The sequence below is a fragment of the Pongo pygmaeus genome, chromosome 18, assembly GCF_028885625.2.
Source record: "Pongo pygmaeus isolate AG05252 chromosome 18, NHGRI_mPonPyg2-v2.0_pri, whole genome shotgun sequence".
NCBI lineage: Eukaryota > Metazoa > Chordata > Mammalia > Primates > Hominidae > Pongo > Pongo pygmaeus.
Genome location: NC_072391.2, coordinates 14,003,329 through 14,030,262, shown reverse-complemented (window position 1 = coordinate 14,030,262; position 26,934 = coordinate 14,003,329). Strand labels below are relative to the sequence as shown.

Sequence of the window (26,934 nt, the reverse complement as noted above, 5' to 3'; positions counted from 1 at the left end):
TTAGAGCCTGACCTGTTCACAGCCTGTTGAGAGTTAAGAATACCCCTGGACCAGGGCTCTGTGGTATCTTCCTCAAGGACGAGGGTCCAGAGGGCTCCAGAGTCCTCTGAGGCATGTGGTCAATAAACCCTGTGCCTCTGGTAAGGGACCTGTGTGGCAGAGAGTGAGATGGCATCGGAGGGTGTGGAGGGTTTCTTATTCTGCACAGAACATGCAAGCCAGATTTAGCCCCATTCCCTTCTCTGGCCCTTAGCAGATTCAGGACCTCATTGGGTTCCCATGAGGAACAGCAGCGGCGTCCCAGCTGAAAACACAGAGAAGACAAAGGTAAATGCTGGGGACGTTTTCACTCTTCCTATATCAGGACGCTTTGGTCTTTTCCGACAATGCCCTCTCCTGGCCTGGCCTCTGCTCTGTAGGTTCTGTGGTGCCTTTTCTGTCTCGACTTCTTGAGAAGCAAAATCTTCTCCATGAGCTTTCAGGCTTCTCCGTTCCCAGCTGATCATCGTTGGTGGCACCTCCAGAATCCATAAAAGCTCAGGGACCGAGGGCTGAAGGGCTTTTACTGTTCTGTTTCCAGAAATAACACGAGGAGGCACCACTGACCTCCAGTACTGTAGGTCTCATGGCGCGGTGAACTCTGACTGATCCACCTTACCCAAGATGTTGTGGGGTCTCATTTCCGAAATATGTGGGATTTTCTTTTGCTGTGATTTTGTTTGCATTCTGCCGTAATGTAGGTGATTAACGTTTGAAATATCTGCTGTATTCCCAGAAGTGAAAATAGTGAAAACGCATTAATCTAACATTAATTTGTGCTTTGTGCAATTTTGAATGCTCTTTGACAAGGCCAATTCCATAGTTCGTCACAGTCCCATCCCTGTTGGTAACCATGTTGTGCAAAAACACCTTCATACCCACCCAGTGGGGCCCCTGATCTAATATTCTAAGTGTCAGAGGTTCCATATTTGTAATAGCAAATAGGCCCTGACTGTAAATTAGTGAAGAGTGAATGTAACTTATTACCTACAGGGACAATTCCAAATGAAGGCCTTAAATGATGCTCAGCTAAGCTGATTCTTGTGTGGCCTCTGTACCTTCAAAAGCTGCCGAGTCCTATGATTACACATGATGGGACTTGTACACTTGAAGTGAAACACAGTTTTAAAACTTGCTTTCTTTAGAACTCCCACCTCATTTTTCCATGGGGTATTCTTTATGTCGTAGTGCACTTACAATTTGGTATTACCTGGGAGTGAAAAGAAATATTACAGCCATGTCTAACTGACTTCTTGAGATAAGATTGTTCTGTCAGAAATCCCTCTCCCAGTTCCCCTGAAGCTCTTCAGGAATCCACATCTCTCCAGAGCTCTTTGTTCTCATGGGTGGCACCTCCAGAGTGAAGAAGATCCTTTGTCCAGAAGGGAAACAGAGGGGAAATGAGAGGGTCCCGCAGGCAGAGCTGGAATCAACTTCCACTCTGCCTCTTGCAAGCTGTGTGACCCTGGGCACAATTTCTCCTTCCTCTGGAAACCTCTGTTTTCTTCGATTTGGAGCAGGGTGGTCACACTGACCTTGCAGAGTTCTGAGAATCAGAGACAGAACATAAAAGGCCTGGAAAACATTCTCCAAAAAGAAGCTGCAACATGTGTGGACAATGGGCTTTTCATGCCTCTCTTACTCTCTGTTGACCTGGTGCAAGAAACGTGCTCTGGTGCTGGCTGTGAGGGAGGAAAGAGGATAGACATAGACACTCCTGTGTCTCAAACATGCTTCTTTATTACCCTGTTATTACTCTGTCTTCCCTGGGGCAGGACCCCAGCCTGCCTCCATTTGCAAACAGACACAGTGGCATGTGGAGACAACAGTGTGTCCCAGTGACTTTTCTTTACTCCCCAGCTGTGGGCAGTACTCAGTGGAAGGGTGATATTATGACACTGATACTGCTATTTTGAAACCTGGAGGAGGGAAAGGTGCAAAAATCTATCACCAGCAACAGAAGGTGCAGCCTGTGTTGGTGGCGGTAATTTTGTCCATCAAATGAATATGTGTGAAAACATTTCCTCCTTCGGCCCTACAGGTCAGGATGGCGGCAGTGGAGCACCATCATTCCTCAGGGTTGCCCTACTGGCCCTACCTCATGGCTGAAACTTTAAGAAAAAGGATGGGCCACAAGCCAACTCCTCCACCTCAGTGTGATCTGAGAGGTCAACCACATCCATCAGTTAAAGGGTGTCTGAGACTGCTGACTCTTTCTCGACTACAGTGTCTACTAGGACCTCAACCACATTCAACAACTGATGATTTTCTGAGAAGAGAGACACCTCAAGACGAGTGTGCCCTGGGACCTGAACCACTTCCTCGAGCTGATGATTTTCCGAGACTCAAGACACCTCCCGAGGGTCTTTTCATACCAATTTCCCCTTTTCCAGTTGATGATTCTCTGAGCCTGAAGACACCTCCCGAGTGTCTTCTGGTACCCCTTCCACCTTCTCCAGTTGATGATTTTCTGAGACCACAAACACCTCCCGTCCAGTGTCACCTGAGACCTGTACCATTTCATCAAGCTGATGATATCAGGAGACTCAAGAAACCTCCTGACTGTTTTTTCACACCCCTTCCACCTTCTCCAGTTGATGATTCTCTGAGCCTGAAGACACCTCCCGAGTGTCTTGTGGTACCTCTTCCACCTTCTGCAGTTGATGATTTTCTCACACCAAAAACACCTCAACTACAGTGTCACCTGAGACCTGTACCATTTCATCGAGCTGATGATATTAGGAGACTCAAGAAACCTCCTGACTGTTTTTTCACACCCCTTCCACCTTCTCCAGTTGATGATTCTCTGAGGCTGCAGACACCTCCTGAGTGTCTTCTGGTACCCCTTCCACCTTCTCCAGTTGATGATTTTCTCACACCACAGGCACCTCCCATCGAGCGTCGCCTGGGACCTGTAGCATTTCCTCGAGCTGATGATTTTAGGAGACCCAAGGAACCTCCCGAGTGCTTTTTCGCACCCCTTCCACGTTCTCCAGTTGATGATTCTGTGAGCCTGAAGACACCTCCCAAGTGTCTTCTGGTATGCCTTCCACCTTCTCCAGTTGATGATTTTCTCACACCACAGGCACCTCCCATCGAGCGTCGTCGCCTGGGACCTGTAGCATTTCCTCAAGCTGATGATTTTAGGAGACCCAAGGAACCTCCCGACTGTTTTTTCACACCACTTCCACCTTCTGCAGTTGATGATTCTCTGAGCCTCAAGACACCTCCCGAGTGTCTTCTGGTACCCCTTCCACCTTCTCCAGTTGATGATTTTCTGAGACCACAAACACCTCCCGTCCAGTGTCACCTGAGACCTGTACCATTTCATCGAGCTGATGATATCCAGAGACTCAAGAAACCTCCTGACTGTTTTTTTGCACCCCTTCCTCCTTCTCCAGTTGATGATTCTGTGAGCCTGAAGACACCTCCCGAGTGTCTTCTGGTACCCCTTCCACCTTCTCCAGTTGATGATTTTCTCACACCACAGGCACCTCCCATCAAGCGTCATCACCTGGGACCTGTAGCATTTCCTCGAGCTGATGATTTTAGGAGACCCAAGGAACCTCCCAACTGTTTTTTCTTATCACTTCCACCTTCTCCAGTTGATGATTCTCTGAGCCTGAAGACACCTCCCGAGTGTCTTCTGCTACCCCTTCCACCTTCTCCAGTTGATGATTTTCTCACATCAGAGGAACCTCCCATCAAGCGTTGTCGCCTGGGACCTGTAGCATTTCCTCGAGCTGATGATATCAGGAGACTCAAGAAACCTCCTGACTTTTTTTTTGCACCCCTTGCACCTTCTCCAGTTGATGATTCTCTGAGCCTGAAGACACCTCCTGAGTGTCTTCTGGTACCCCTTCCACCTTCTCCAGTTGATGATTTTCTCACACCACCAGCACCTCCCATCAAGCGTCATCACCTGGGACCTGTAGCATTTCCTCAAGCTGAGGATTTTAGGAGACCCAAGGAACCTCCCGACTGTTTTTTCTTACCCCTTCCACCTTCTCCAGTTGATGATTTTCTCACATCAGAGGAACCTCCCATCAAGCGTTGTCGCCTGGGACCTGTAGCATTTCCTCGAGGTGATGATATCAGGAGACTCAAGAAACCTCCTGACTTTTTTTTTGCACCCCTTGCACCTTCTCCAGTTGATGATTCTCTGAGCCTGAAGACACCTCCCGAGTGTCTTCTGGTACCCCTTCCACCTTCTCCAGTTGATGATTTTCTCACACCACCAGCACCTCCCATCAAGCGTCATCACCTGGGACCTGTAGCATTTCCTCAAGCTGAGGATTTTAGGAGACCCAAGGAACCTCCCGACTGTTTTTTCTTACCCCTTCCACCTTCTCCAGTTGATGATTTTCTCACATCAGAGGAACCTCCCATCAAGCGTTGTCGCCTGGGACCTGTAGCATTTCCTCGAGCTGATGATATCAGGAGACTCAAGAAACCTCCTGACTGTTTTTTCGCACCCCTTCCACCTTCTCCAGTTGATGATTCTCTGAGCCTGAAGACACCTCCCGAGTGTCTTCTGGTACCCCTTCCACCTTCTCCAGTAGATGATTTTCTCACACCACCGGCACCTCCCATCAAGCGTCGTCACCTGGGACCTGTAGCATTTCCTCAAGCTGATGATTTTAGGAGACCCAAGGAACCTCCCGACTGTTTTTTCTTACCCCTTCCACCTTCTCCAGTTGATGATTTTCTCACATCACAGGAACCTCCCATCAAGCGTTGTCGCCTGGGACCTGTAGCATTTCCTCGAGCTGATGATATCAGGAGACTCAAGAAACCTCCTGACTGTTTTTCTGCACCCCTTCCACCTTCTCCAGTTGATGATTCTCTGAGCCTGAAGAAACCTCCCAAGTGTCTTGTGGTACCTCTTCCACCTTCTGCAGTTGATGATTTTCTCACACCAAAAACACCTCAACTACAGTGTCACCTGAGACCTGTACCATTTCATCGAGCTGATGATATTAGGAGACTCAAGAAACCTCCTGACTGTTTTTTTGCACCCCTTCCACCTTCTCCAGTTGATGATTCTCTGAGCCTGAAGACACCTCCCGAGTGTCTTCTGGTACCCCTTCCACCTTCTCCAGTTGATGATTTTCTCACACCACAGGCACCTCCCATCGAGCGTCGCCTGGGACCTGTAGCATTTCCTCGAGCTGATGATTTTAGGAGACCCAAGGAACCTCCCGAGTGTTTTTTCGCACCCCTTCCACCTTCTGCAGTTGATGATTCTGTGAGCCTGAAGACACCTCCCGAGTGTCTTCTGGTACCCCTTCCACCTTCTCCAGTTGATGATTTTCTCACACCACAGGCACCTCCCATCGAGCGTCGCCTGGGACCTGTAGCATTTCCTCGAGCTGATGATTTTAGGAGACCCAAGGAACCTCCCGAGTGTTTTATCGCACCCCTTCCACCTTCTCCAGTTGATGATTCTGTGAGCCTGAAGACACCTCCCGAGTGTCTTCTGGTACCTGTTCCACCTTCTCCAGTTGATGATTTTCTGAGACCACAAACACCTCCCGTCCAGTGTCACCTGAGACCTGTACCATTTCATCGAGCTGATGATATCAGGAGACTCAAGAAACCTCCTGACTGTTTTGACCGTTTTTTGTTTTGTTTGCTTTTGTGTTTGTTTTTTGTTTTATTTTTATTGTGTTGGAGGAAGGCGTCTGTTATGTTGTTGATTCTATTTATTCATCATTTTTGCAACACATAAATTCATTTAAGTATTGATTGTGCACCTATCATATGATAAGCATTTTTTCATCACTCCCCCACTCCCAGAACCCTAAGCTTTTCTCACTTTTAGAACTGCTAGTTTATTTGTATTTCAGTCACTTTGACTATAAACTCCTTGAGTGTAGGTGCTTAGATTTTTTTCACTGCTTAGCCCCCAATGCCTGTATAGAGTAAGCTCTTTTTTTTTTTTTTTTTTGGTACCAAATGCCCAATGGCCAATTTATTCTGTTTCAATAACAACTAGGCATCATTTTCAAAGGGCCATATACTGACAACAGACTGCCCAGAAATTATCTCCCTATGTAGGAAAACTACAGAAGACAAGTTCTTAGACTTTTAATGCCCATTACAGTAGCCATTAATGACAGGTGACTACCGAGACTTGAAATGCGATAGTCTAAATTGAGATGTGCTATAAGCTTAAATTACACACCACATGTCAAAGCCATAAGACCAGAAACTGTAAAAGAGTCTAGTAATTTTATATTTATTATATATTGAAATGATATTTGGTATTTTAGATATATTGAGTTAAATAAAAGTTAAATTCACCTGTTTGGTTTTTTATTTTTAAAATGTGAATTCCAGAAATTTTTTTTTTTTATGAAGTATTTATGATGATTCTTGGGTGTTTCTCGGAGAGGGGGATATGGGAGGGTCATAGGATAACAGTGGAGGGAAGGTCAGGAGATAAACACATGAACAAAGGTCTCTGGTTTTCCTAGGCAGAGGTCCCTGCGGCCTTCTGCAGTGTTTGTGTCCCTGGGTACTTGAGATTAGGGAGTGGTGATGACTCTTAAAGAGCATGCTGCCTTCAAGCATCTGTTTAACAAAGCACATCTTGCACCGCCCTTAATCCATTTAACCCTGAGTTGCCACAGCACATGTTTCAGAGAGCAGGGGGCTGGGGGAAAGGCCATAGATCAACAGCATCCCAAGGCAGAAGAATTTCTCCTAGTCAGAACAAAATGGAGTCTCCTATGCCCACCTCTTTCTACACAGACACAGCAACAATCTGATCTCTCCTTCCTTTCCCCACACTTCCCCCTCTTCTCTTCAACAAAGCTGCCATCATCCTCATGGGCTGCTCCCGATGGTCGCTGTCTCTTTGGAGCTGTTGGGTACACCTCCCAGACAGGGCGGCTGGGCAGAGGCATTCCTCACTTCCCAGATAGGGAGGCCGGGCAGAGGTGCTCCTCACTTCCCAGACGGGGCGGCCGGGCAGAGGCGTTCCTCACATCCCAGACGATGGGTGGCCGGGTAGAGGTGCTCCTCACATCCCAGACAGGGTGGCCGGGCAGAGGCGCTCCTCACATCCCAGATGATGGGTGGCCGAGTAGAGGCTCTCCTCCCCTCCCAGACGGGGAGGCCGGGCAGAGGCGCTCCTCGCCTCCCAGATGGGGCTGCCAGGCAGAGATGCTCCTCACTTCCTCCCAGAAGGGGTGGCGGCCTGGCAGAGGTGCTCCTCACCTCCCAGATGGGGCGGCCGGACAGAGGTGCTCCTCATCTCCCAGATGGGGCAGCCGGGCAGAGGCGCTCCTCACTTCCCAGACGTTGGGCGGCCAGGCAGAGGCGCTCCTCACCTCCCAGATGGGGCGGCCGGACAGAGGTGCTCCTCATCTCCCAGACGGGGCGGCCGGACAGAAGTGCTCCTCACTTTCCAGACAGGGTGGCCAGGTAGAGGCGCTCCTCACTTCCCAGACGGGGCGGCCGGGCAGAGGTGCTCCTCACTTCCTCCCAGAAGGGGTGGCGGCCTGGCAGAGGTGCTCCTCACCTCCCAGATGGGGCGGCCGGACAGAGGTGCTCCTCATCTCCCAGATGGGGCAGCCGGGCAGAGGCGCTCCTCACTTCCCAGACGTTGGGTGGCCAGGCAGAGGCGCTCCTCTTCTCCCCGATGGGGCGGCCGGGCAGAGGTGCTCCTCACTTCCCAGACGAGGCAGCCGGGCATAAGCGCTCCTCACTTTCCAGACAGGGTGACCAGGTAGAGGCGCTCCTCACTTCCCAGACGGGGCGGCCGGGCAGAGGTGCTACTCACTTCCTCCCAGATGGGGTGGCGGCCGGGTAGAGGCGCTCCTCACCTCCCAGACGGGGCGGCTGGGCAGAGGTGCTCCTCACTTCCCAGACAGGGCAGCCGGGCAGAGGCGCTCCTCACATCCCAGATGATGTGCAGCCGGGCAGAGACGCTCCTCACTTCCTATACGGGATGGCGGCCAGGCAGAGGCGCTCCTCACTTCGCAGATGGGGCAGCCGGGCAGAGGGGCTCCTCACATCCCAGACAATGGGCGGCCAGGCAGAGACTCTCCTCACTTCCTAGACTGGGTGGCGGTGGGGCAGAGGCTGTAGTCTTAGCACTTTAGGAGGCCAAGGCAGGCGGCTGTGAGGTGGAGGTTGTAGCGAGCCAAGATCACGCCACTGCACTCCAGCCTGAGCAACATTGAGCATTGAGTGAGCGAGACTCCGTCTACAATCCCAGCACCTCGGGAGGCCGAGGTGGGCAGATCACTCCAGGCCAGGAGCTGGAGACCAGCCGGGTCAACACAGCGAAACTCCGTCTCCACCAAAAACACAAAAACCAGTCAGACGTGGTGGTGCGTGCCTGCAATCCCAGGCACTGGGCAGGCCGAGGCAGGGAGGTTGCAGTGAGCCGAGATTACGGCAGTACAGTCAAGCTTTGGCAACAGAGGGAGACCGAAGAAAGGGGAGGGGGAGGGGGAGGGGGAAGGGGAGAGGGGGAGGGGGAGGGGGAGAGTGAGGGGGAGGGGGAGAGTGAGAGGGAGAGGGAGCTCCTGACTGTTTTTTTGCACCCCTTCCACCTTCTCCAGTTGATGATTCTCTGAGCCTGAAGACACCTCCCGAGTGTCTTCTGGTACCTCTTCCACCTTCTGCAGTTGATGATTTTCTCACACCAAAAACACCTCAACTACAGTGTCACCTGAGACCTGTACCATTTCGAGCTGATGATATTAGGAGACTCAAGAAACCTCCTGACTGTTTTTTCGCACCCCTTCCACCTTCTCCAGTTGATGATTCTCTGAGCCTGAAGACACCTCCCGAGTGTCTTCTGGTACCCCTTCCACCTTCTCCAGTTGATGATTTTCTCACACCACAGGCACCTCCCATCGAGCGTCGCCTGGGACCTGTAGCATTTCCTCGAGCTGATGATTTTAGGAGACCCAAGGAACCTCCCGAGTGTTTTTTCGCACCCCTTCCACCTTCTCCAGTTGATGATTCTCTGAGCCTGAAGACACCTCCCGAGTGTCTTCTGGTACCTCTTCCACCTTCTCCAGTTGATGATTTTCTGATACCACAGACACCTCCGGTCGAGTGTCGCCTGGGACCTCTACCATTTCCTCGAGCTGATGATTTTAGGAGACTCAAGACACCTCCCGACTGTTTTTTCTTACCTCTTCCATCTTCTCCAGTAGATGATTCTCTGAGCCTCCAGACAGCGCCTGAGTGTCTTCTGGCACCTCTTCCACCTTCTCCAGTTGATGACTTTGTGAGACCACAGACAGCTCCCGTCCACTCTCGCCTGCGACCTGGACCATTTTCTAAAGCTCATGATATTCGGAGACTCAAGACTCCTCCCGACTGTCGTTTCGTACCTCTTCCACCTCCTCCAGTTGATAATTCTCTGAGCCTCAAGATACCTCTCGAGTGTCTTCTGGTACCTCTTCCGCCTTCTCCAGTTGATTTTCTGACAGCACCAATACCTCCTGTCCACTCTCACCTGGGACCTGGACCATTTTCTCAATCTGATCATTTTCCGAGACTCAAGACACCTCCCGAGTGTTTTCCGTACCTCTTCCACCTTCTCCAGTGGATTCTGTGAGCCTCAGGACACCTCCTGAGTGTCCTCTGGTACCTCTTCCACCTTCTCCAGTTGATGATTTACTGACACCACAGACTCCTCCCATCCACTGTCACCTGGGACCTGTACCATTTCCTTGAGCTGATGATTTTAGTTGAAACAAGATACCTCCCGACTGTTTTTTCGTACCTCTTCCACCTTCTCCAGTTGATGATTCTCTGAGCCTCAAGACACCTCCCGAGTGTCTTCTGCTACCTCTTCCACCTTCTCCAGTTGATGATATTCTCAGACCACAAACACGTCCTGTCAACTCTCACCTGGGACCTGGTCCATTTTCTCAAGCTGATGATTTTCCGAGACTGAAGACACCCCCGAGTGTCTTTTCATACCTCTTCCACCTTCTCCAGTTGATGATTCTCTGAGCCTCAAGACACCTCCCGAGTGTCTTCTGGTACCTCTTCCAACTTCTCCATTTGATGATTTTCTCAGACCACAGACACGTCCCGTCCACTGTCGCCTGGGACCTGGACCATTTTCTCAAGCTGATGATTTTCCGAGACTCAAGACACCTCCCGAGTGTCTTTTGTTGTCTCTTCCACCTTCTCCAGTTGATGATTCTCTGACCCTCAAGACACCGCCCTAGTGTCTCCTGGTACGTCTTCCACCTTCTCCAGTTTATGATTTTGTGAGACCACAGACACCTCCCATCCACTGTCACCTGTGACCTGGACCATTTTCTCAAGCTGATGATTTTAGGAGACTCAAGACACCTCCTGTGTGTCTTTTTGTACCTCTTCCACCTTCTCCAGTTGATGATTCTCTGAGCCTCAAGATACCTCTCGAGTGTCTTCTGGTACCTCTTCCACCTTCTCCAGTTGATGATATTTTCAGACCACAGACACGTCCCATCCACTGTCGCCTGGGACCTGGTCCGTTTTCTCAAGCTGATGATTTTCCAAGACTGAAGACACCCCCACCGAGTGTCTTTTCATACCTCTTCCACCTTCTCCAGTTGATGATTCTCTCAGCCTCAAGACACCTCCCGAGTGTCTTCTGGTACCTCTTCCACCTTCTCCAGTTGATGATTTTCTCAGACCACAGACACATCCCGTCCACTGTCGCCTGCGACCTGGACCATTTTCTCAAGGTGATGATTTTCCGAGACTCAAGACCCCTCCCGAGTGTCTTTTCGTATGTCTTCCACCTTCTCCAGTTGATGATTCTCTGAGCCTCAAGACACCTCCCGAGTGTCTTCTGGTACCTCTTCCACCTTCTCCAGTAGATGATATTCTGACACCACAGACAACTCCCGTCAAGTGTCGCCTGGGACCTGGACCATTTTCTCAAGCTGATGATTTTCCAAGACTCAAGACACCTCCCGAGTGTCTTTTTGTACCTCTTCCACCTTCTCCAGATGATGATTTTCTGAGACTGCAGACACTTCCCGAGTGTGTTCTGGTACCTCTTCCACCTTTTCCAGTTTATGATTTTCTGAGACTAGAGACAGCTCCCAAGTGTGTTGTGGTACCTCTTCCACCTTCTCCAGTTGGTGATTTTCTGAGACTGCAGACACCACCCATCGTGTGTCACCTGGGACCTGTACCGTTTTCTCCAGCTGATGTTTTTCTCAGCCTCAAGACACCCCCTGAGTGTCTTCTGGTTCCTCTTCCAACTTCTCCAGTTGATGATTTTCTGAGACTGCACACACCTCCCGAGTGTCTTCTGGTACCTTTTCCACCTTCTCCAGTTGATTATTTTGTGAGACCACAGACACCTCCCATCGAGTGTCACCTGGGACCTGGACCATTTTCTCAATCTAATTATTTTCTGAGACTAGAGACTCCTCCCGAGTGTCTTTTTATACCTCTTCCACCTTCTCCAGTTGATGATTTTCTGAGACCACAGACACCTCCGGTCGAGTGTCCACTGGGACGGTGACCTTTTTCTGCTGCTGAAGATTTTATCAGACGACAGACACTTTGCCTCGAGTGTCTTCTCTTTCCTCAACCATCTTCTCTAGCTGATGATTTTCTAAGACCACAGACGCCTCCCCTCCGCTGTCTTCTGGTAGCTTTTCCACCTTCTCCATTTGATAATTTTCTGAGACCACCTACACCTCCCGTCTATTGTAGCCTGGGACCTGTACCATTTTCTCCAGCTGATGATTTTCTGGTACTGCAGACACCTCCCAAGTGTCTTCTGGTACCTCTTCCACCTTCTCCAGTTGATGATTTTCTGGGACCACAAACACCTCCTGTAGAGTGTCCCCTGGGACCTCAAAGGTTTTCTCCAACTGTTGATTTTCTGATACCACACACACTTCCCCTCGAGTGTCTTTTGGTACCTCTTTCACCTTCTCCAGTTGATGATTTTCTCAGACCAGAGACACCTCCCATTGAGTGTCCCCTATGACCATGATGATTTTCTCCAGGTTATGATATTCTGAGACAACAGGCACTTTGCCTCAAGTGTCTTCTGGTCGCTCAACCACCTTCTCCAGCTGAGGATTTTCTAAGACCACAGACACCTCCCCTCCAGTGTCTTCTGGTACATCTTCCACCTTCTCCAGTTGATGTTTTTCTGAGACCACAGACACCTCCCATCGAGTGTCACCTGGGACCTGTACCATTTTTTTCAGTTGATGAATTTCTGAGAGTGCAGACACCTCCCGAGTGTCTTCTGGTACCTCTTCCACCTTCTCCAGTTGATGATTTTCTGAGAGCATAGACACCTCCCATCAACTGTCCCCTGGGACCACGATCATTTTCTCCAGCTGATGATTTTCTGAGATTGCAGACACCTCCTGAGCATCTTCTCATACCTTTTCCACCTTCTCCAGGTGATGATTTTCTGGGACCACAGACACCTCCTATCGAGTGTCGCCTAGGACCGGTACCATTTTCTCCAGCTGATGATTTTCTCAGACTCAAGACACTTCTCAAGTGTCTTTGGTTCCTCTTCCACCTTCTCCAGTTGATGATTTTCTAAGACCACAGACATGTCCCCTCGAGTGTCTTCTGGCACCTCAGCCACCGTCTCCAGCGGATGATTTTCTGAGACCACAGACACCTGCAGTTGACTTTCCCTTGGGACCCCTACCATTTTCTCAAGCTGATGATTTTCTGGCATCACAGACACCTCCCCTCAAGTGTCTTCTGGTACCTTTTCTTCCTCTCTAGTTGATGATTTTTTGAGAGGACTGACATTTCCAGTCTCATGTCCCCTGGGACCTGTACCATTTTCTCTAGTTGATTATTTTCTCTCTATTTTGTTGTTGTTGTTTTTATTGTTTTGTTTTAGTTAAAATACATAATTCTTTTATTTCATAATGCAGTAGAAGAAATTATCATCACATGCACAGAAGACTAGGAAAAGGGAAACTACTTACTTCTGAAAATCCAGTAATGTAAACCTATTTGTACTTGTCCATAGTACATGAAAGTAATGTTTAACATGTTTTGAATTAAATTTTACCTGTGGGGCTATACAATGTAATTCTCAGGAGTAATAGTTTCATTCATTTCCAGGTTAGATTACTGTATGATTCATTAACACAAGGCACAGTAGCCATCTGGTCATTATGTTGCAACACTCATCACGTGCCTCTCTAAAATGGCTGATTTAACAAGATGATGGCAACACGAAGGGGAGACTTTGGATTGTCTATTGAAAATCTAGGCAATAAGTAATTAATAAAAACTGTATCTTAAGTGTACTTTCACATACTTTCTGTTTATAATAAACAACAAACTTCCTAATTTTGTTGCAATAGGCTTGACTACCATTTCATTTTGCCAAATGCACTTTCCCCAGTAAACTTAAAATAACAACAAGAACAAAAATCCTTGTCCTTTCACATACTAAGAAAGAGGACTGGCCACTGAAACAGTTCATTGCAAGACACACGAAGACGACATACTGTGGCATGAGTTATTTTTAATTTGTTATGCTGTTACTAAAGTTCTGAGGGCTGCAGTTAAAACATTCCAATTTCTCCCTTCCGTCTTTATTGATTCTCAAGGTTTTGCACAGAAAACTCTTTGGGGGCTAGAACAGCAGTAATTGCATCACACTGTTTTAAAGACTTCAAGTTTCAAAAGCAAATCTTTAAAAAATATATACACAGTTCCTGATTTGATTTAGATACAGGGACAAAAAAGTAGCACATGCTTGAAGGTTACATTGTCTACAAATTGTGGCAATATTTTCCTTGGGAGAGTAGTTCTCTTGGCATATATTTTTTAAATGCTCAAAAGGCTCAACCTCAAGCAGTAATAAACTCAAGCAAAAGTGATTTTACCCTTAAAATAAATATTCAGAAAAACCTCTCTGTACGTACAAGTGAAAAAATTTGTAACGCTTTCACACAAAAAATATTATAATAATAATAAAGGATTTGTTCATATATGTAGCTGAAATGTGCTGTTCCAATCCTCATGTCCCCAGTAAAGAAGGGAGGCACAGACACAGGTGACTACTGTGGTTCTCTATCTTACAGCCTTTTTGTACTGGGACACTTATCTCCACCAAAAATTTATCCCCGTTTTTATATTTTTTAAAGGTTTTAAATTTTTTTCTTCCTTTTTTTTTTTCATTTTGTTTTGTTTTACAGCGTGCCAAATCCTTTGGCATATGTGATGGCCTTCAACAATCTCTCTTTAAGTTTTTCCTTCCTTGAATATTCCGGAAGTAAAAGCACATTAAAGCAAGTATGAGATGTAGGTAACCTTTCTTGTCTGGGCCATTTTTGGGTATAATCATCTTTAATTTTCCTAGTCCTCCCACAGGTGCTCTGTCTGTGCCCATTTTAAACTGCAAGAAGAGTCTTTTATGTTTGTCTGTAAATGAATTAACAATTTCCCAGAGCTTCCTAATCAGATCAGAGTCCCTGGTATAGACACCGTCATATTCTGTAGTTTCTTCTAGTGCTTGGAAATGTAGATTCCGGTCTCCACATATAAACAATTCAATTTCTTCTGTTCTGAGTAAGTACTTTAAGAGAGATTCACTGGTCACCATATGAAAACCTCTCCGAAAAGCCTTGAACTGTTTTTCTACTGATTTATTGAGAATGTAGTCAGAATAAAGATTAGCAAATTCCTTCCTGTTTTCATTTGTCATTGGAATTTTATCACCATTTTCCTTTGGTCATACGTCATTGGGTTACCAAAACTGTCTGTGATATCTGGAAAGTGCTCATCATGTCATCTTCCACATTCCCTTCATAATCCAATAAATCTTTAAAACTCTGATATAGAACTGGGTGAGAGTCTCCCAAGTCATGAAAAGTTCCTTCTTTCCCCATTAGCTTCTTGTAGACAACCATGGGAAAATGTACATCCAGTATACAGTTATTGTAAATAGCCAGACCCAGTACTACGCCAATCAGAGTAAACTGACCCTCAGTTTCAAGAGAAGATGGATTAAACCAAAACAATTCTGTAGATTCATCATATGTGAACATACTAGTATCTGGATTGAAGATTTCCTCCAAAATCAGCTGAAAAAATTCTTTGGAAACACCTCCCTCATCAACTCCTTGTTCTCATTCAAATTCCACATACAACTGCTTCTTCCAGTCTGCAGGATTTTCCATCACGATCAGCTCTAGCCAGACAAGTGCATCATCTATGATAGGGTCACGTCTAACTTTGAGTCTCAAATATGGATTCAACTGCTGTCCTTGAACTAAGCTGTAGAGAATACTGAGTCTTCATTCACTGTACATGTGAATTCTATTGTCATAATATAATCCCAAATTCTTTGTGACAGCATTCAATATAAAGGGACATGTCATAAAAGAACTTGTTCTCTGTTTCTACTTTGAAAAAAGTATAATCTTTATCCATTTATAGAACCTCATTCAGTGGTTAATTAATAAACTCTTCAAAAGGGATAAGTGGTTTTTGACAATCCAGGGTTTTAACACCAAGTTCAGTTTCCAGGGGGTCCACTCGAGGACCTTTCTTATTTCTTCTTTCTTCTCCCAAAAGCTCCTGAAGTGTCAGCTCACTAGACTCAGGGATGGGCTCCTCATCATCTTCTTCACTGTGATTTGTGTCCACTTCCCCTCCCACTGCATTTGCATAGTAAACCATTTTCAAGCACTTCAAAGCAGCAACAATGGCATCATCATCATTCACTAGATTTTGACTGTTAAATTCATTGCTTATGACTTTGTAATAAGTTGCTGAAATGGCTCCATCATTCTCCGAATCTGGTCTGCATTGTATATAGACCACAGTCTGATCAGTTTTCCTTGGGCTGCAAGGGGTAGCCTGCTCATTGCTTTGCAAAATAATGGCAAAGCCATTTCCAGATATTCAGGACTGTGGAGATTTCTATTCTCCATTACAATAATGAACAAATTCAGATAATTAGCATCTGGAGAGTATTCGTTGTAATATGTCAAGTCACATTCCACGTTAGGTGACAAATATACAAGTGCATTGAGAAAGGCAGTTTCAATTTTTTCATTAGAGAGCAATCTGGTGTAGAACCTTCTAATGGCATCAATATCCCCAGACACATCATCAGGGCCTAATTTTTGCAAATTGTTGTCTCCCTGTGAGCGATCACCTATCCTTGAGGAAGATGCTTCTGAGTCTTCTTCCATAGCAGCAGCAGAACATGCAGCTTTTTCCTTTTCATCTTCATCCTTTTCTTCATCCTTTGCTTAAAGAGATTTCAGTTCTTCCTTGGTGTGTTGTTTAACTTTCCGGAAGCTCTGTACCAATGCCTCAGCACTAGAAAAAAACTCCTCCAATAACATGGATTAAAGGGGAATAATCCTCTCTTTCTCTACGCAATTCAAGAATTTCATATACCTTCTCTTCTGTTAAGTAAGTCACATCTTTAAAAGCAATTCTAGCGCCTTTCTTGTTCATTTTTATCTCAGAGCAGGAGTTGTTCGGGGCATCTTTCGAGTTCTCAAGGTAAGCTGAGATTGCTCCTTTCTTGGAGGGATGAGGACCACAGAGTTTTGCATTAATGTTATAAAGCTCGAAGGGTTTAATAACTGCTACATTATTATCCATACAAGGAAAAGTTGGACAGGAAGCACAAAACTCACTTGTGCAGGCCTCATTTCCACAGCCCTCAGTTAACTGGTAGTAGCATTCTATTTGATGCTTTGCAGCTGCTCGCTTCATTCATCTAGCTTCGATATTGTCAGAATGAGGTTCTCCTGGTGATCTTTTACAAACTGTGGCCATTCGGTGACATCGGGGTGATCACAGCTTTGATTAAAAACAGGTTGTCACACCAGTCTAGCTGCTACCTTGATCTGAGCGTAAGCTCAACAACTCATATTTCGCCAAACTTCTGAGGAGCTGGTGAATTCTAAAATCAGGCTCTTAGAGATTGTTAACATTACAGCTATCTGTATACATTTGTCAGTGCCTCTAGTTGTAAGCTGGTTGATGGTAGGGATCATCTCTTCCATATTTTAATTTTGATAATAATGGTGACTGTGTTTTCTTGACACCATACCTCCCCTCTGTCGTCTCCCCCGCGCCTGGGCCGCGGGGCCGCCTCACTGGTCATCGTCGCCCTCGCCCTCCGCCTCTGCCCGCCACCGCCTGGTTCCCTTTCGCTTCCGCCCTCCGCAGGGTTCATGCGGGACCCGCGCTTCCTTTTCCGGAAACCGAGGCGGGGAAAGGGGGCGCCGGAGCCGCCCCGAAATCCCGGCTTTCGTTCCCGGCCGTCCCTGCATGGCCACACGGGGGTGCTGCCAGGCCCTCCTGGCAGCGGCTACAGGCCGCGAGCTACTCCGAGGAGGAGCCAAAGGAGGCGCCGCCACCCGCAGCCCAGCGCGCCTGTGGGCAGAGGTGAAGTAAGTAGGCGGCGGATGGCGGGCGCCCCAGCTGGCGGATGGCTTCGTGGCAGAGGGGTGCGCCAGCGAGTGACCGGTGGCAAAGGGAAAAGGCCCTGTCGGCTCCTGTAGTCACCCCGAGCCCAGCGCCACCATCTTGGTAGAAACACGGATCTCCCAGTTGATGATTTTCTAAGACCAAAGACACCTTCCCTCGAGTGTCTTCTGGTACCTCTACCACCTTCTCCAGCTCCACCAGTCGCCTGTCCCCTGGGATCTCAACCACCTGTTTTACTCGAGTGTACTCTGGGACCTCTACCATCTCCTCTAGCTGATGATTTTCTGAAACCACAGACACCTCTACCACTCGCGTGTCCTCTGGGACTTCACCTACTTCACTCGGGTGTCCTATGCGCACTGCACTCCAGGCTGGGTGACAGAGCGAGATTCAGTTTCAAAACTAATAATAATATTAATTAATTAAAAAAAAAACAAAATAAAATAAGCTATGACATAGCACATTCCTATAATCCGTCTCAAAAAAAAAAGAAGTCCAGCCTGCTTGTGCCTCAGCTGCTCTTCCCCACACCCCACCTTGAGCAGGCTTGAGAACATCCTTCTCCAGCCAATTTGCCCTGACACGGGTGGGCTTGACCTGCAACAGGCGAGTGAGCTTGTTGTCCAGGGGAAGCACATGAGGGAGGTCCTGGTTCAGCACATCCACTGCCTTGCCCACCACAAAGCGGGAGGTGGAGATGGCTCCACTGTCTTTAGCCCAAGGCCCTTGTTGCCTGTGCGCTGGCTTCCTCTGCATCAGACTAGTCAATCAGATAGAGGTTTCTCTCCCACTGGCAAGATGTGGCCAAACATTCCTGCTGGTCCACCTGGGAGTAAGAGCAACGGTCTCGTGCTTGGCTTAGGCTCCAGGGCTTTCCCAGGTCCTAAGCCCTGTCAACGGCCTCACCTTCACCTTGAGCACAGCATGACTGCAGGAGGAGCGCTGGTTGAGGCCGGTGCATCCAACAGTCCAATTTCCATTGGCCAACAGGAAAGGCTGCTCAAAATCAGCAAAGCTAGTTGTGCTCGCTTCGGCAGCACATATACTGAAACTCGAACGATACAGAGAAGATTAGCAGGCCCCTGTGCAAGGATGGCACGCAAATATGTGAAGCGTTCCATATAAAAATAATAATAGGCCCGGCGCGCGGTGGCTCACGCCTATAATCCCCACACTTTGGGCAACCAAGGTGGGCGGATCACTTGAGGTCTGGAGTTCGAGGCCAGCCTGGGCAACATGGCAAAACCGTGTCTGTACTAAAAATACAAAATTAGCCAGCCGTAGTGGCAGGTGCCTATAATCCTAGCTACTCGGGAGGCTGGGGCAGGAGGATCACTTGAACCCGGGAGGTGGAGGTTGCTATGAGCAGAGATGGCTGCCACTGCACTCCAGCCTGGGAGAGAGAGACTCTTGTCTCAGAAAAAAAAAAAAAAATCATCATCGTCGGCCTCCTATAAAATCAGCAAAGCTAGTGATAGGCTTCTCTCCACGAGGCCAGGAATCAGGATGCTTTCCCTACAGTCTTCTGGGATCACCAGGTCTCCCTATGCAGTGTCCAGGAGGTCAAACCCTGTGGAAGCAGTGAGGGGGAAGGGCAGTTTTCCATACAGAGGCTGCTTGCTTTCTGGGGATCGGTTTCCTTTCCCTGCTCTGTTCTCAGAGTTGTACCGTCTGCCACCCCAGCCACTGTATTTCCAGGTCTCGCCTGACCTCCCTCCTGCCAGAGTAGAGCTTTTTTCTAGAACCAGGTCTTATTTTGACCCTTTGTTGCTCCTCTTCCAATCAGTTCGAGGCCTCATCCTTTCCTGGTGGAGATCTAAGTAGGACATAGTGACAGGGAGGGCCCAAGGCCGGCCCTGGGTGCCCTCCTCCCTTGTGAACTGTAGGAGGTCCAGGAGAGCCTGGGGAGTCACCCCAGGTTGCTCTGGGCTCCCGGCATTGTGTGCATCTTCCCTGGGGAGGGAGGGAAAAAGCTGTGAGGTTTTCCTCTCCATTTCCCCAGCCCTTTCTGACGCATAGCTGATCCCTCTCTGGCTGCCTCACCTGCCCCTGTGGGCCTGTGTGCAAGCACATTGGCATTCTGCCTTCCAGCAAGTGCCTTAGGATGAGCCCCATGGAACCTGCAGAGATGTCCCGCTGAGAGCACCTCTCCACAGAGAAGGCATCAAACCCATAGGCAGGAAGAAATGAGGACGTTTAGCGCGCGTGTGTGTGTGTGTGTGTGTGTGTGGAGGTGGGGGAGGTGTATGGGTGGTGTTTCCATTCTCACCCGGACTTTGACTTTTTTTTTTTTTTTGAGACAGGGTCTCACCCTGTCACCCAAGCTGGAGGGAAGTGGCTCAATCATAGCTCACTCAGCCTTGAACTGCTGGGCTCAAGTGATCCTCTGATCTCAGCCTCCTGAGTAGCTTGTACTATAGGTGGCTACCACCATGCCCAATTAATTTCTTATTTTATTTTTCCTAGAGGTGGGTTCTCGCTTTGTTCCCCAGGCTAGTCTCGAAACTCCTGGCCTCTAGCAATCCTCCTGCCTTGGCCTCTCAAAGTGCTGGGTCTACAGGTATGTACCATTACCTATAGAGAGATTTCTATACAAAGGGAATATTTATAATTGAGAAAGCTTAATGAATCTTTTTTTTTTTTTGAGACAGAGTCTCACTCTGTCACCCAGGCTGGAGGGCAGTGGTGCAATCTCGGCTCACTGCAACCTCTGCCTCCTGGGTTCAAGTGATTCTCCTGCCTCAGCCTCCCAAGTAGCTGAGATTACAGGCATGTGCCACCACATCCAGCTAATTTTTTTATATTTTTAGTAGAGACGGGGTTTCACCATGTTGGCCAGGCTGGTCTCAAACTCCAGACCTCAGGTGATCCAGCCACCTTGGCCTCCCAAAGGGCTGGGATTACAGGAGTGAGCCACCGTGCCTGGCCAATTTTTTTCTTAGAATAAGTGATTAATAGACTATGACATGAGGCTGGCTGCAGTAGCTCATGCCTGTAATCCTAGCACTTTGGGAGACTGAGGCAGGTGGATCACTTGAGCAGAGGAGACCAGCTTGGCCAACATGGTGAAACCCCAACACTACTAAAAATAGAAAAATCATCCAGGCGTGGTGGTGCACACCTGTAGTCCCAGTTACTTGGGAGGCTGAGGCACGAGAATCACTTGAACTGGTTGTAGTGAGCTGAGATCATGCCACTGCACTCAAGCCTGGGTGACAGAGCAAGGCTCTGTCTCTAAATAAATCGATGAGAAAACAAAGCAAAATAAAATAATCTATAACTTGGCACATTTCTCTAATCACATCCTATAAAGCAATTTAAAGTGATAAAAAATCCAAAGTGTACCATGCTTAAGAATAGGTTCTACCAGGCCAGGTGTGGTGGCTCATGCCTGTAATCCCAGCACTTTGGGAGGCTGAGGTGGGCAGATCATGAGGTCAGGAGATCGAGACCATCCTGGCTAACACAATAAAACCCTGTCTCTGCTAAAAACACAAAAAATTAGCTGGGCGTGGTGGCAGGCGCCCGTAGTCCCAGATACTTGGGAGGCTGAGGCAGAAGAATGGCGTGAACCTGGGAGGCAGAGCTTGCAGTGAGCAGAGATCGTGCCACTGCACCCCAGCCTGGGCGACAGAGTGAGACTCCGTCTCAAAAAAAAAAAAAAAGAGGTGGGACCCTTAACAGGTGATTAGGACACGGGGCTTCTGCCTTCATGAATGGATTAACACTGGTATCTCGAGAGCCAGTTACATTATCCAGGGAGTGGGCTTCTGATAAAAGGATAAGTTCAGTTTCCATCCACTCTCTGTGTCTTGTGCTTGTTTGCCTGTCTGCCATGGTATGGCACTGCAAGAAGGCCCTCACAAGCTTTGGCCCCCCACTTTTTTTTTTGAGACACGGTCTCCATCTGTTGCCCAGGCTAGAATGTAGTGGAACAATCTCAGCTCACTGCAGCCTCTGCCTCCTGGGTTCAAGCGATTCTCCTGCCTCAGCCTCCTGAGTAGCTGGGACTACAGGTGTGTGCCGCCGTGCCCGGCTAATTTTTTTTATATTTTTAGTAGAAATGGGGTTTCACCATGTTGGCCAGGATGGTCTCGATCTCCTGACCTTGTGATCCACCCACCTCAGCCTCCCAAAGTGCTGGGATTACAGGCGTGAGCCACCGTGACCGGCTGGTCCCTTGATCTTAGACTTCTCACCCTCCAGAACCGTGAGCCAATTAAACTTCTATTCTTTATAAATCACCCAGTGTGTGGTATTCTGTTATAGAAGCCGAAAACAAAAAAAGAGTTTAGATATTTTAATCTTATTTTAAAAAGATGACTTGAGTCCTATGTATAAGATATTCTTCCTTCTCAGGATCCTGCAACTACCCTGTAACCAGCAGAAAAGGAGATGCGCAAGACGTTGGTTTCCACCTTTATTCAGGCTCCACTGAAGGACCTTCAGAGGTGTTGGGGTCAAATATAAACACTCTTTGGTTCCTCCTGTGCTCTGTTGGGCCTAGCAAGTGGGTTAGGAAAGACTGTTCCAAGAGTAGGTATTTCAAGCAACAAAAGTATGTCCTGGCTGGGTGTGGTGGCTCAAGCCTGTAATCCCAGCACTCTGGGAAGCTGAGGTGGGTGGAGCACCTGACGTCACGAGCTCAAGACCAGCCTGGCTAACATGGTGAAACCCAGTCTTTACTAAAATACAAAAATTAGCTGGGCATGGTAGCATGCACCTGTAATCCCAGTTACTGGGAAGCCGACACAGGAGTATTGCTTGAACCCAGGAAATGGAGGTTGCAGTAAGCTGAGATCATATCACTGTATACCACTCCAGCCTGGGCAACAGAGTGAGACTCCATCTCAAAAAAAAAAAGAGGCCGGGTGCAGTGGCTTGACCTGGTGTTGTGGCTCACGCCTGTAATCCCAGCACTTCAGGAGGCAGAGGCAGGTAGATTGCTTGAGCTCAGGTGTTTAAGACCAGCCTGGGCAACATGGTGAAACCCTGCCTCTGCAAAAAAGACAAAAATTAGCTGGGCTTGGTGGCACATGACTGTAGTCCCAGCTACTTGGGAAGCTGAGGTGGGATGATCGCTTGAGCCCGGGAGGCAGAGATTACAGTGAGCTGAGATTGCCCCAAGGCACTCCAGTCTGGGTGACAGAGAGCATGTCTCAAAAAAAAAAAAAAAAAAAAGAAAAAAAGAAAAACAGAAGAGACAGTCCAGAAACAAACCCAAGTATATAAAGGGGAATGTTTTGGGGTATGGGATATTCTGTATCTTGACTGTTGTGGTAGTGTCACAAATACATACATTTGACAAAACTCATCGTACACTTAAAATAGGTATATATGATTCTATGAAAATTACACTGTAATAAATTGGTTTTAACTTTTTAAAAAGACTTCTTAAGAAATCAAAATAGTAGTAGGAACTAATTTACTTTCCTAAACCCATGACATATCACATAGATAAAATTAGGTTCAGAAAGTAAAAATTAGCTCAGCCTGAGAAAGTGAAAAAAATCTGCCCTGCCATTCATCCTGGCGGAGTTTATAAATCAATGTTATTCATGATACCATTCTGCCATGCAAAACATTGTGAACATTTTGGTGTATTTTATCACACAGCCTTTTTTTTTTTTTTTGAGACCTAGTCAGGCTCTGTCACCCAGGCGGGAGTGCAGTGGTGCGATCTCAGCTCACTGCAACCTCTGCCTCCTGGGTTCAAAGGAGTCTCCTGCCTCAGCCTCCCAAGTGGGTGAGACTACAGGTACCCACCACTATGCCCGGCTAATTTTTGTACTTTTAGTGGAGGAGGGTTTCACCATGTTGGTCAGGCTGGTCTTGAATTCCTTACCTCAAGCAATCCACCTGCCCGGCCTCCCAAAGAGCTGAGATTACAGACATGAGCCACTGCACCCGGCCCATACTGGTTTTTCAGTGAATAGAGTGTTCTTTAAAAAAAAAAAAAAATCAACTTAGTCATCTTCTTCAGATTTTCTTTATGAAATTACTTGTGTAAAGAAAAATACAGGCCAGGCACGGTGGCTCATGCCTGTAATCCTAGTACTTTGGGAGGCCAAGAGGGGTGGATCATTAGAGGTCAGGAGTTCGAGACTAGCGTGGCCAACATGGTGAAACCGTCTCTACTAAAAATACAAAAAAATTAGCCAGGCATAGTGGTGCATGCCTATAATCCAAGCTACTCCAGAGGCTGAAGTGGGAGAATCACTTGAACTCAGGAGGTGGAGGTTGCAGTGACCTGAGATTGCGCCAGTGCACTCCAGCCAGGGTGACATAGTGAGACTCCATCTCAACAAAAAAGAAAAAAGTTAACCTAAAAAAGGATGGATTCATCCTATGTTCTTATAAGTCTAAATTTAAAAGCTACACGAGAAAGGTTTAAATAGCACTACCATATTTAGCAAATAAAAATATAGTGTGCCCACTTAAATTTAAATTTGAGATAAACACTGAATTTTTAAAGTATAAGCATATCTCAGACAGTATTTGGGTTCCAATTATACTAAAAAAGTATTCAGTGTTTTATCTGAGTAGTCTGTATTTAACCTGACAGCCCTAGATGTAAAGTACTGCAGTAGCTCAGTGGTTCTCAAACTCTAGCATGTATTAAAATGCTTATTAAAACAGGGCTGGCCGGGTGCAGTGGCTCACACCTGTAATTCCAGCAATTTGGGAGGCCGAGGCAGACAGATTGTTTGAGGTCGGAGTTCAAGACCAGCCTGACCAACATGGTGAAATCCCGTCTCTACTAAAAATACAAAAATTAGCCAGGTGTGGTGGTGGATGCCTGTAATCCCAGCTACCCAGGTGGCTGAGGCAGGAGAATTGCTTGAACCTGGGAGGCAGAGTTTGCAGTGAGCCGAGATCACACCACTGCACTCCAGTCTGGGTGACAAAGGGAGACTCATCTCAAACAAAACAAAAGCAAACAACAAAAACCCAAGGCTGACCGCTAATCTTGAGTTTTGGATTCAGGCATTCTGGGTGGGACTTTGTAATTTACATTTCTAGCATGTTCCCAGGTGCTGCTGCTGCTGCTGCTGCTTTGGGACTACACTTTGAGATCCAATGCAATAGCTGAGAAATAGACTTCATTTAGAAGTGGCTCTTGTATCAAACTAGTATCAGATAAAACCAAATGAGGAGATAATTATAGTTTCTTTTCTTTTTTTGAGAGGGAGTCTCACTCTGTCACCCAGGCTGGAGTGCAGTGTCACAATCTCCTCTCACTGCAATCTTTGCCTCCTGGGTTCAAGCGATTCTCCTGCCTCAGGCTCTGGAGTAGCTGGGAGTACAGGCATGCACGGAGGGAAGAGAGAGACCATCTCATATTGTTTTATACTCAGTACCTGTTTTAAGAAAAAAAACAAGGAAGTGAAATCAAAGACAGGCAACCCAGCAGCAGGCCTGAAACCAGGCCTGGGCCTGCCTGGCCTAGACCTAGTAGTTAAAAATCAACTCATAACTTAGAAACTGATGTTATTCATATATTCAAGACATTATATAGAAGAACATTGTGAAACTCCCTGCCCTGTTCTGTTTCACTCTGACTACCGATGCGTGAAACCCGTGTTACGTATCCCCTAGATTGCTCAATCAATCACGACCCTTTCATGTGAAATCTTTAGTGTTGTGAGCCCTTAAAAGGGACAGAAATTGTGCACTCAAGGAGCTCGGATTTTAGGGCAGTAGCTTGCCAATGCTCCCAGCTGAATAAAGTCCTTCCTTCTACAACTTGGTGTCTGAGAGGTTTTATCTGAGGCTCTCCTACTACAGCACCACCATGCCTGGCTAAATTTTTTTTTCTTTTTGAGACAGTCGCACTCTCCCAGGCTGAAGTGCAATGGCACAATCGGCTCACTGCCACTTCCGCCACTGGGGTTGAAGTGATTCTTCCGCCTCAGCCCCCCGAGTAGCTGGGATTATAGGCACCTGCCATCATGCAGGCTAATTTTTGTACTTTTGTAGAGATGGAGTTTTACCATGTTGGCCAGGCTGGTCTTGAACTCCTGACCTCAGGTGATCCGCCCGCCTCGGCCTCCCAAAGTGCTGGGATTACAGGCATGAGCCACCACACCCAGCCATGCCTGGTTAATTTTTTTTGTATTTTTAGTAGAGATGGGGTTTCACCATTTTGGCCAGACTGGTCTGGAACTCCTGACATCAAATAATCCACCCACCTCGGCTTCTCAAAGTGCTGGTATTACAGGTGTGAGCCACCCCACCAAGCCCAAGGAGATAATTATAGTTTCTGATTGAAACAGAGGGTGGTAAAAAATATGAGCATTATTTTCTAATTCTTTTATTTTTATTTATTTTGAGACAGAGTCTCACTCTGTCACCCAGGCTGGAGTGCAGTGTTGTGATGTTGGCTCACTGCAACCTCAGCCTCCCAAGTTCAAGCGATTCTCCACCACAGTTCTCAGGGGACACGGTCTCATTGTCCACATCTGGATTTATCTTTCCGTATTTCCCTCATTGCTCTTGTCAGCTTCACTCTGGCTGACTGGCTGGAGCTGGCAAGCTTCTGAAAGTGGAGTCAACCTTCTGACCCTTTTTCTAGGCTGAGTGGTGGGTGACGAGAGAGGAATAAGACCGTGTGTTGGACTCAAACTCGATGCAATAATGTGTCCCAGCCCCTGTGGTGTGCTGAGGCTCCTAGCACACATCCTCTTGTTTAACCTCAGCATTGCAACCTGAAACACAGACACGTGGGTTCTTGAGCCAGATGCCTCTGAGTCGGAATCCTATCTCTGCACTTAACAAGCGGTATGACCTTGAGTGAGCCACAGTTTTTCAGAGCCCCTGTTTCCTGATCTGTAAGGTGGGGGAGATGGTGGCACTCACCTTATGGGGCTGTTATGTATTAGTCCATTGAGGTGTCTTAGCCTGTTTTGCGTTGCTATAAAGGAATACTTGAGGGTGGGTAATTTATAAGAGAAGAGGTTTGTTTAGCTCACGGTTCTGCAGGCTGTACAAGAAGCATGATGCCAGCATCTGCTTCTGGTGAGACCTCAGGAAGCTTTTCCTCATTGTGGAGGGTGAAAGGGGAGCAGATGTGTCACATGGTGAGAAGGGGGTGATAGAGAGAGACAGGAGGGGTGCCAAACACTTTTTTAACAATCAGACCTCGCCATGAACTAAGAGTGAGAGCTCACTCATTACTCAGGGAGGGCACCAAGCTATTCATGAGGGATCTGCTCCCATGACCAAAATACCTCTCGCCAAGCCCCGCCTCCAACATTGGGGGTCACATTTCAACATGAGGTTTGGAGGGAACATGCATCCAAACTATCTTATGAGGTAGTAGGATAATGTAGGTGAAGACTTGCACAGTGCCTGGGACCTGGGTACAAATGCTAGCTCTAATGGTTAATAATGGTCCAGAGAAGAAAATAACCTCTCAGATGCACAGACATGACTGCACTAGTCAACCACGCAGGTATG

General features: G+C 47.5%; 1 protein-coding gene, 1 non-coding gene and 1 pseudogene across 12 annotated transcripts in view; 2 read left to right on the top strand and 1 right to left on the bottom strand.

The window, feature by feature from the left end:
• The window catches only part of LOC129016240 (nuclear pore complex-interacting protein family member A5-like), a 31,254-nt gene extending 16,541 nt beyond the window's left edge, over window positions 1-14,713 (top strand). For 4 of the 11 annotated variants that reach the window (XM_063654675.1, XM_063654678.1, XM_063654679.1 and 1 more), the window contains 2 exons: window positions 257-327; window positions 2,081-6,359. In XM_063654675.1, the coding sequence (XP_063510745.1) occupies window positions 257-327; window positions 2,081-5,770 (3,761 nt within the window). In that variant the 3' untranslated portion in view covers window positions 5,771-6,359. Of the gene's footprint in view, window positions 1-253; window positions 6,360-12,443 lie in introns of those variants that run through there. The other 7 variants (XM_063654673.1, XM_063654674.1, XM_054455411.2 and 4 more) reach the window with 5 other exon arrangements.
• Window positions 14,211-16,818, bottom strand: LOC129016239 (ubiquitin-protein ligase E3A-like; annotated as a pseudogene).
• Window positions 16,819-18,496: 1,678 nt separating this feature from the next.
• On the top strand, window positions 18,497-18,602 carry LOC129016460 (U6 spliceosomal RNA). The gene has a single exon (XR_008494848.1). It is a non-coding gene; the product is annotated as a U6 spliceosomal RNA (small nuclear RNA).
• Window positions 18,603-26,934: the final 8,332 nt, after the last annotated feature.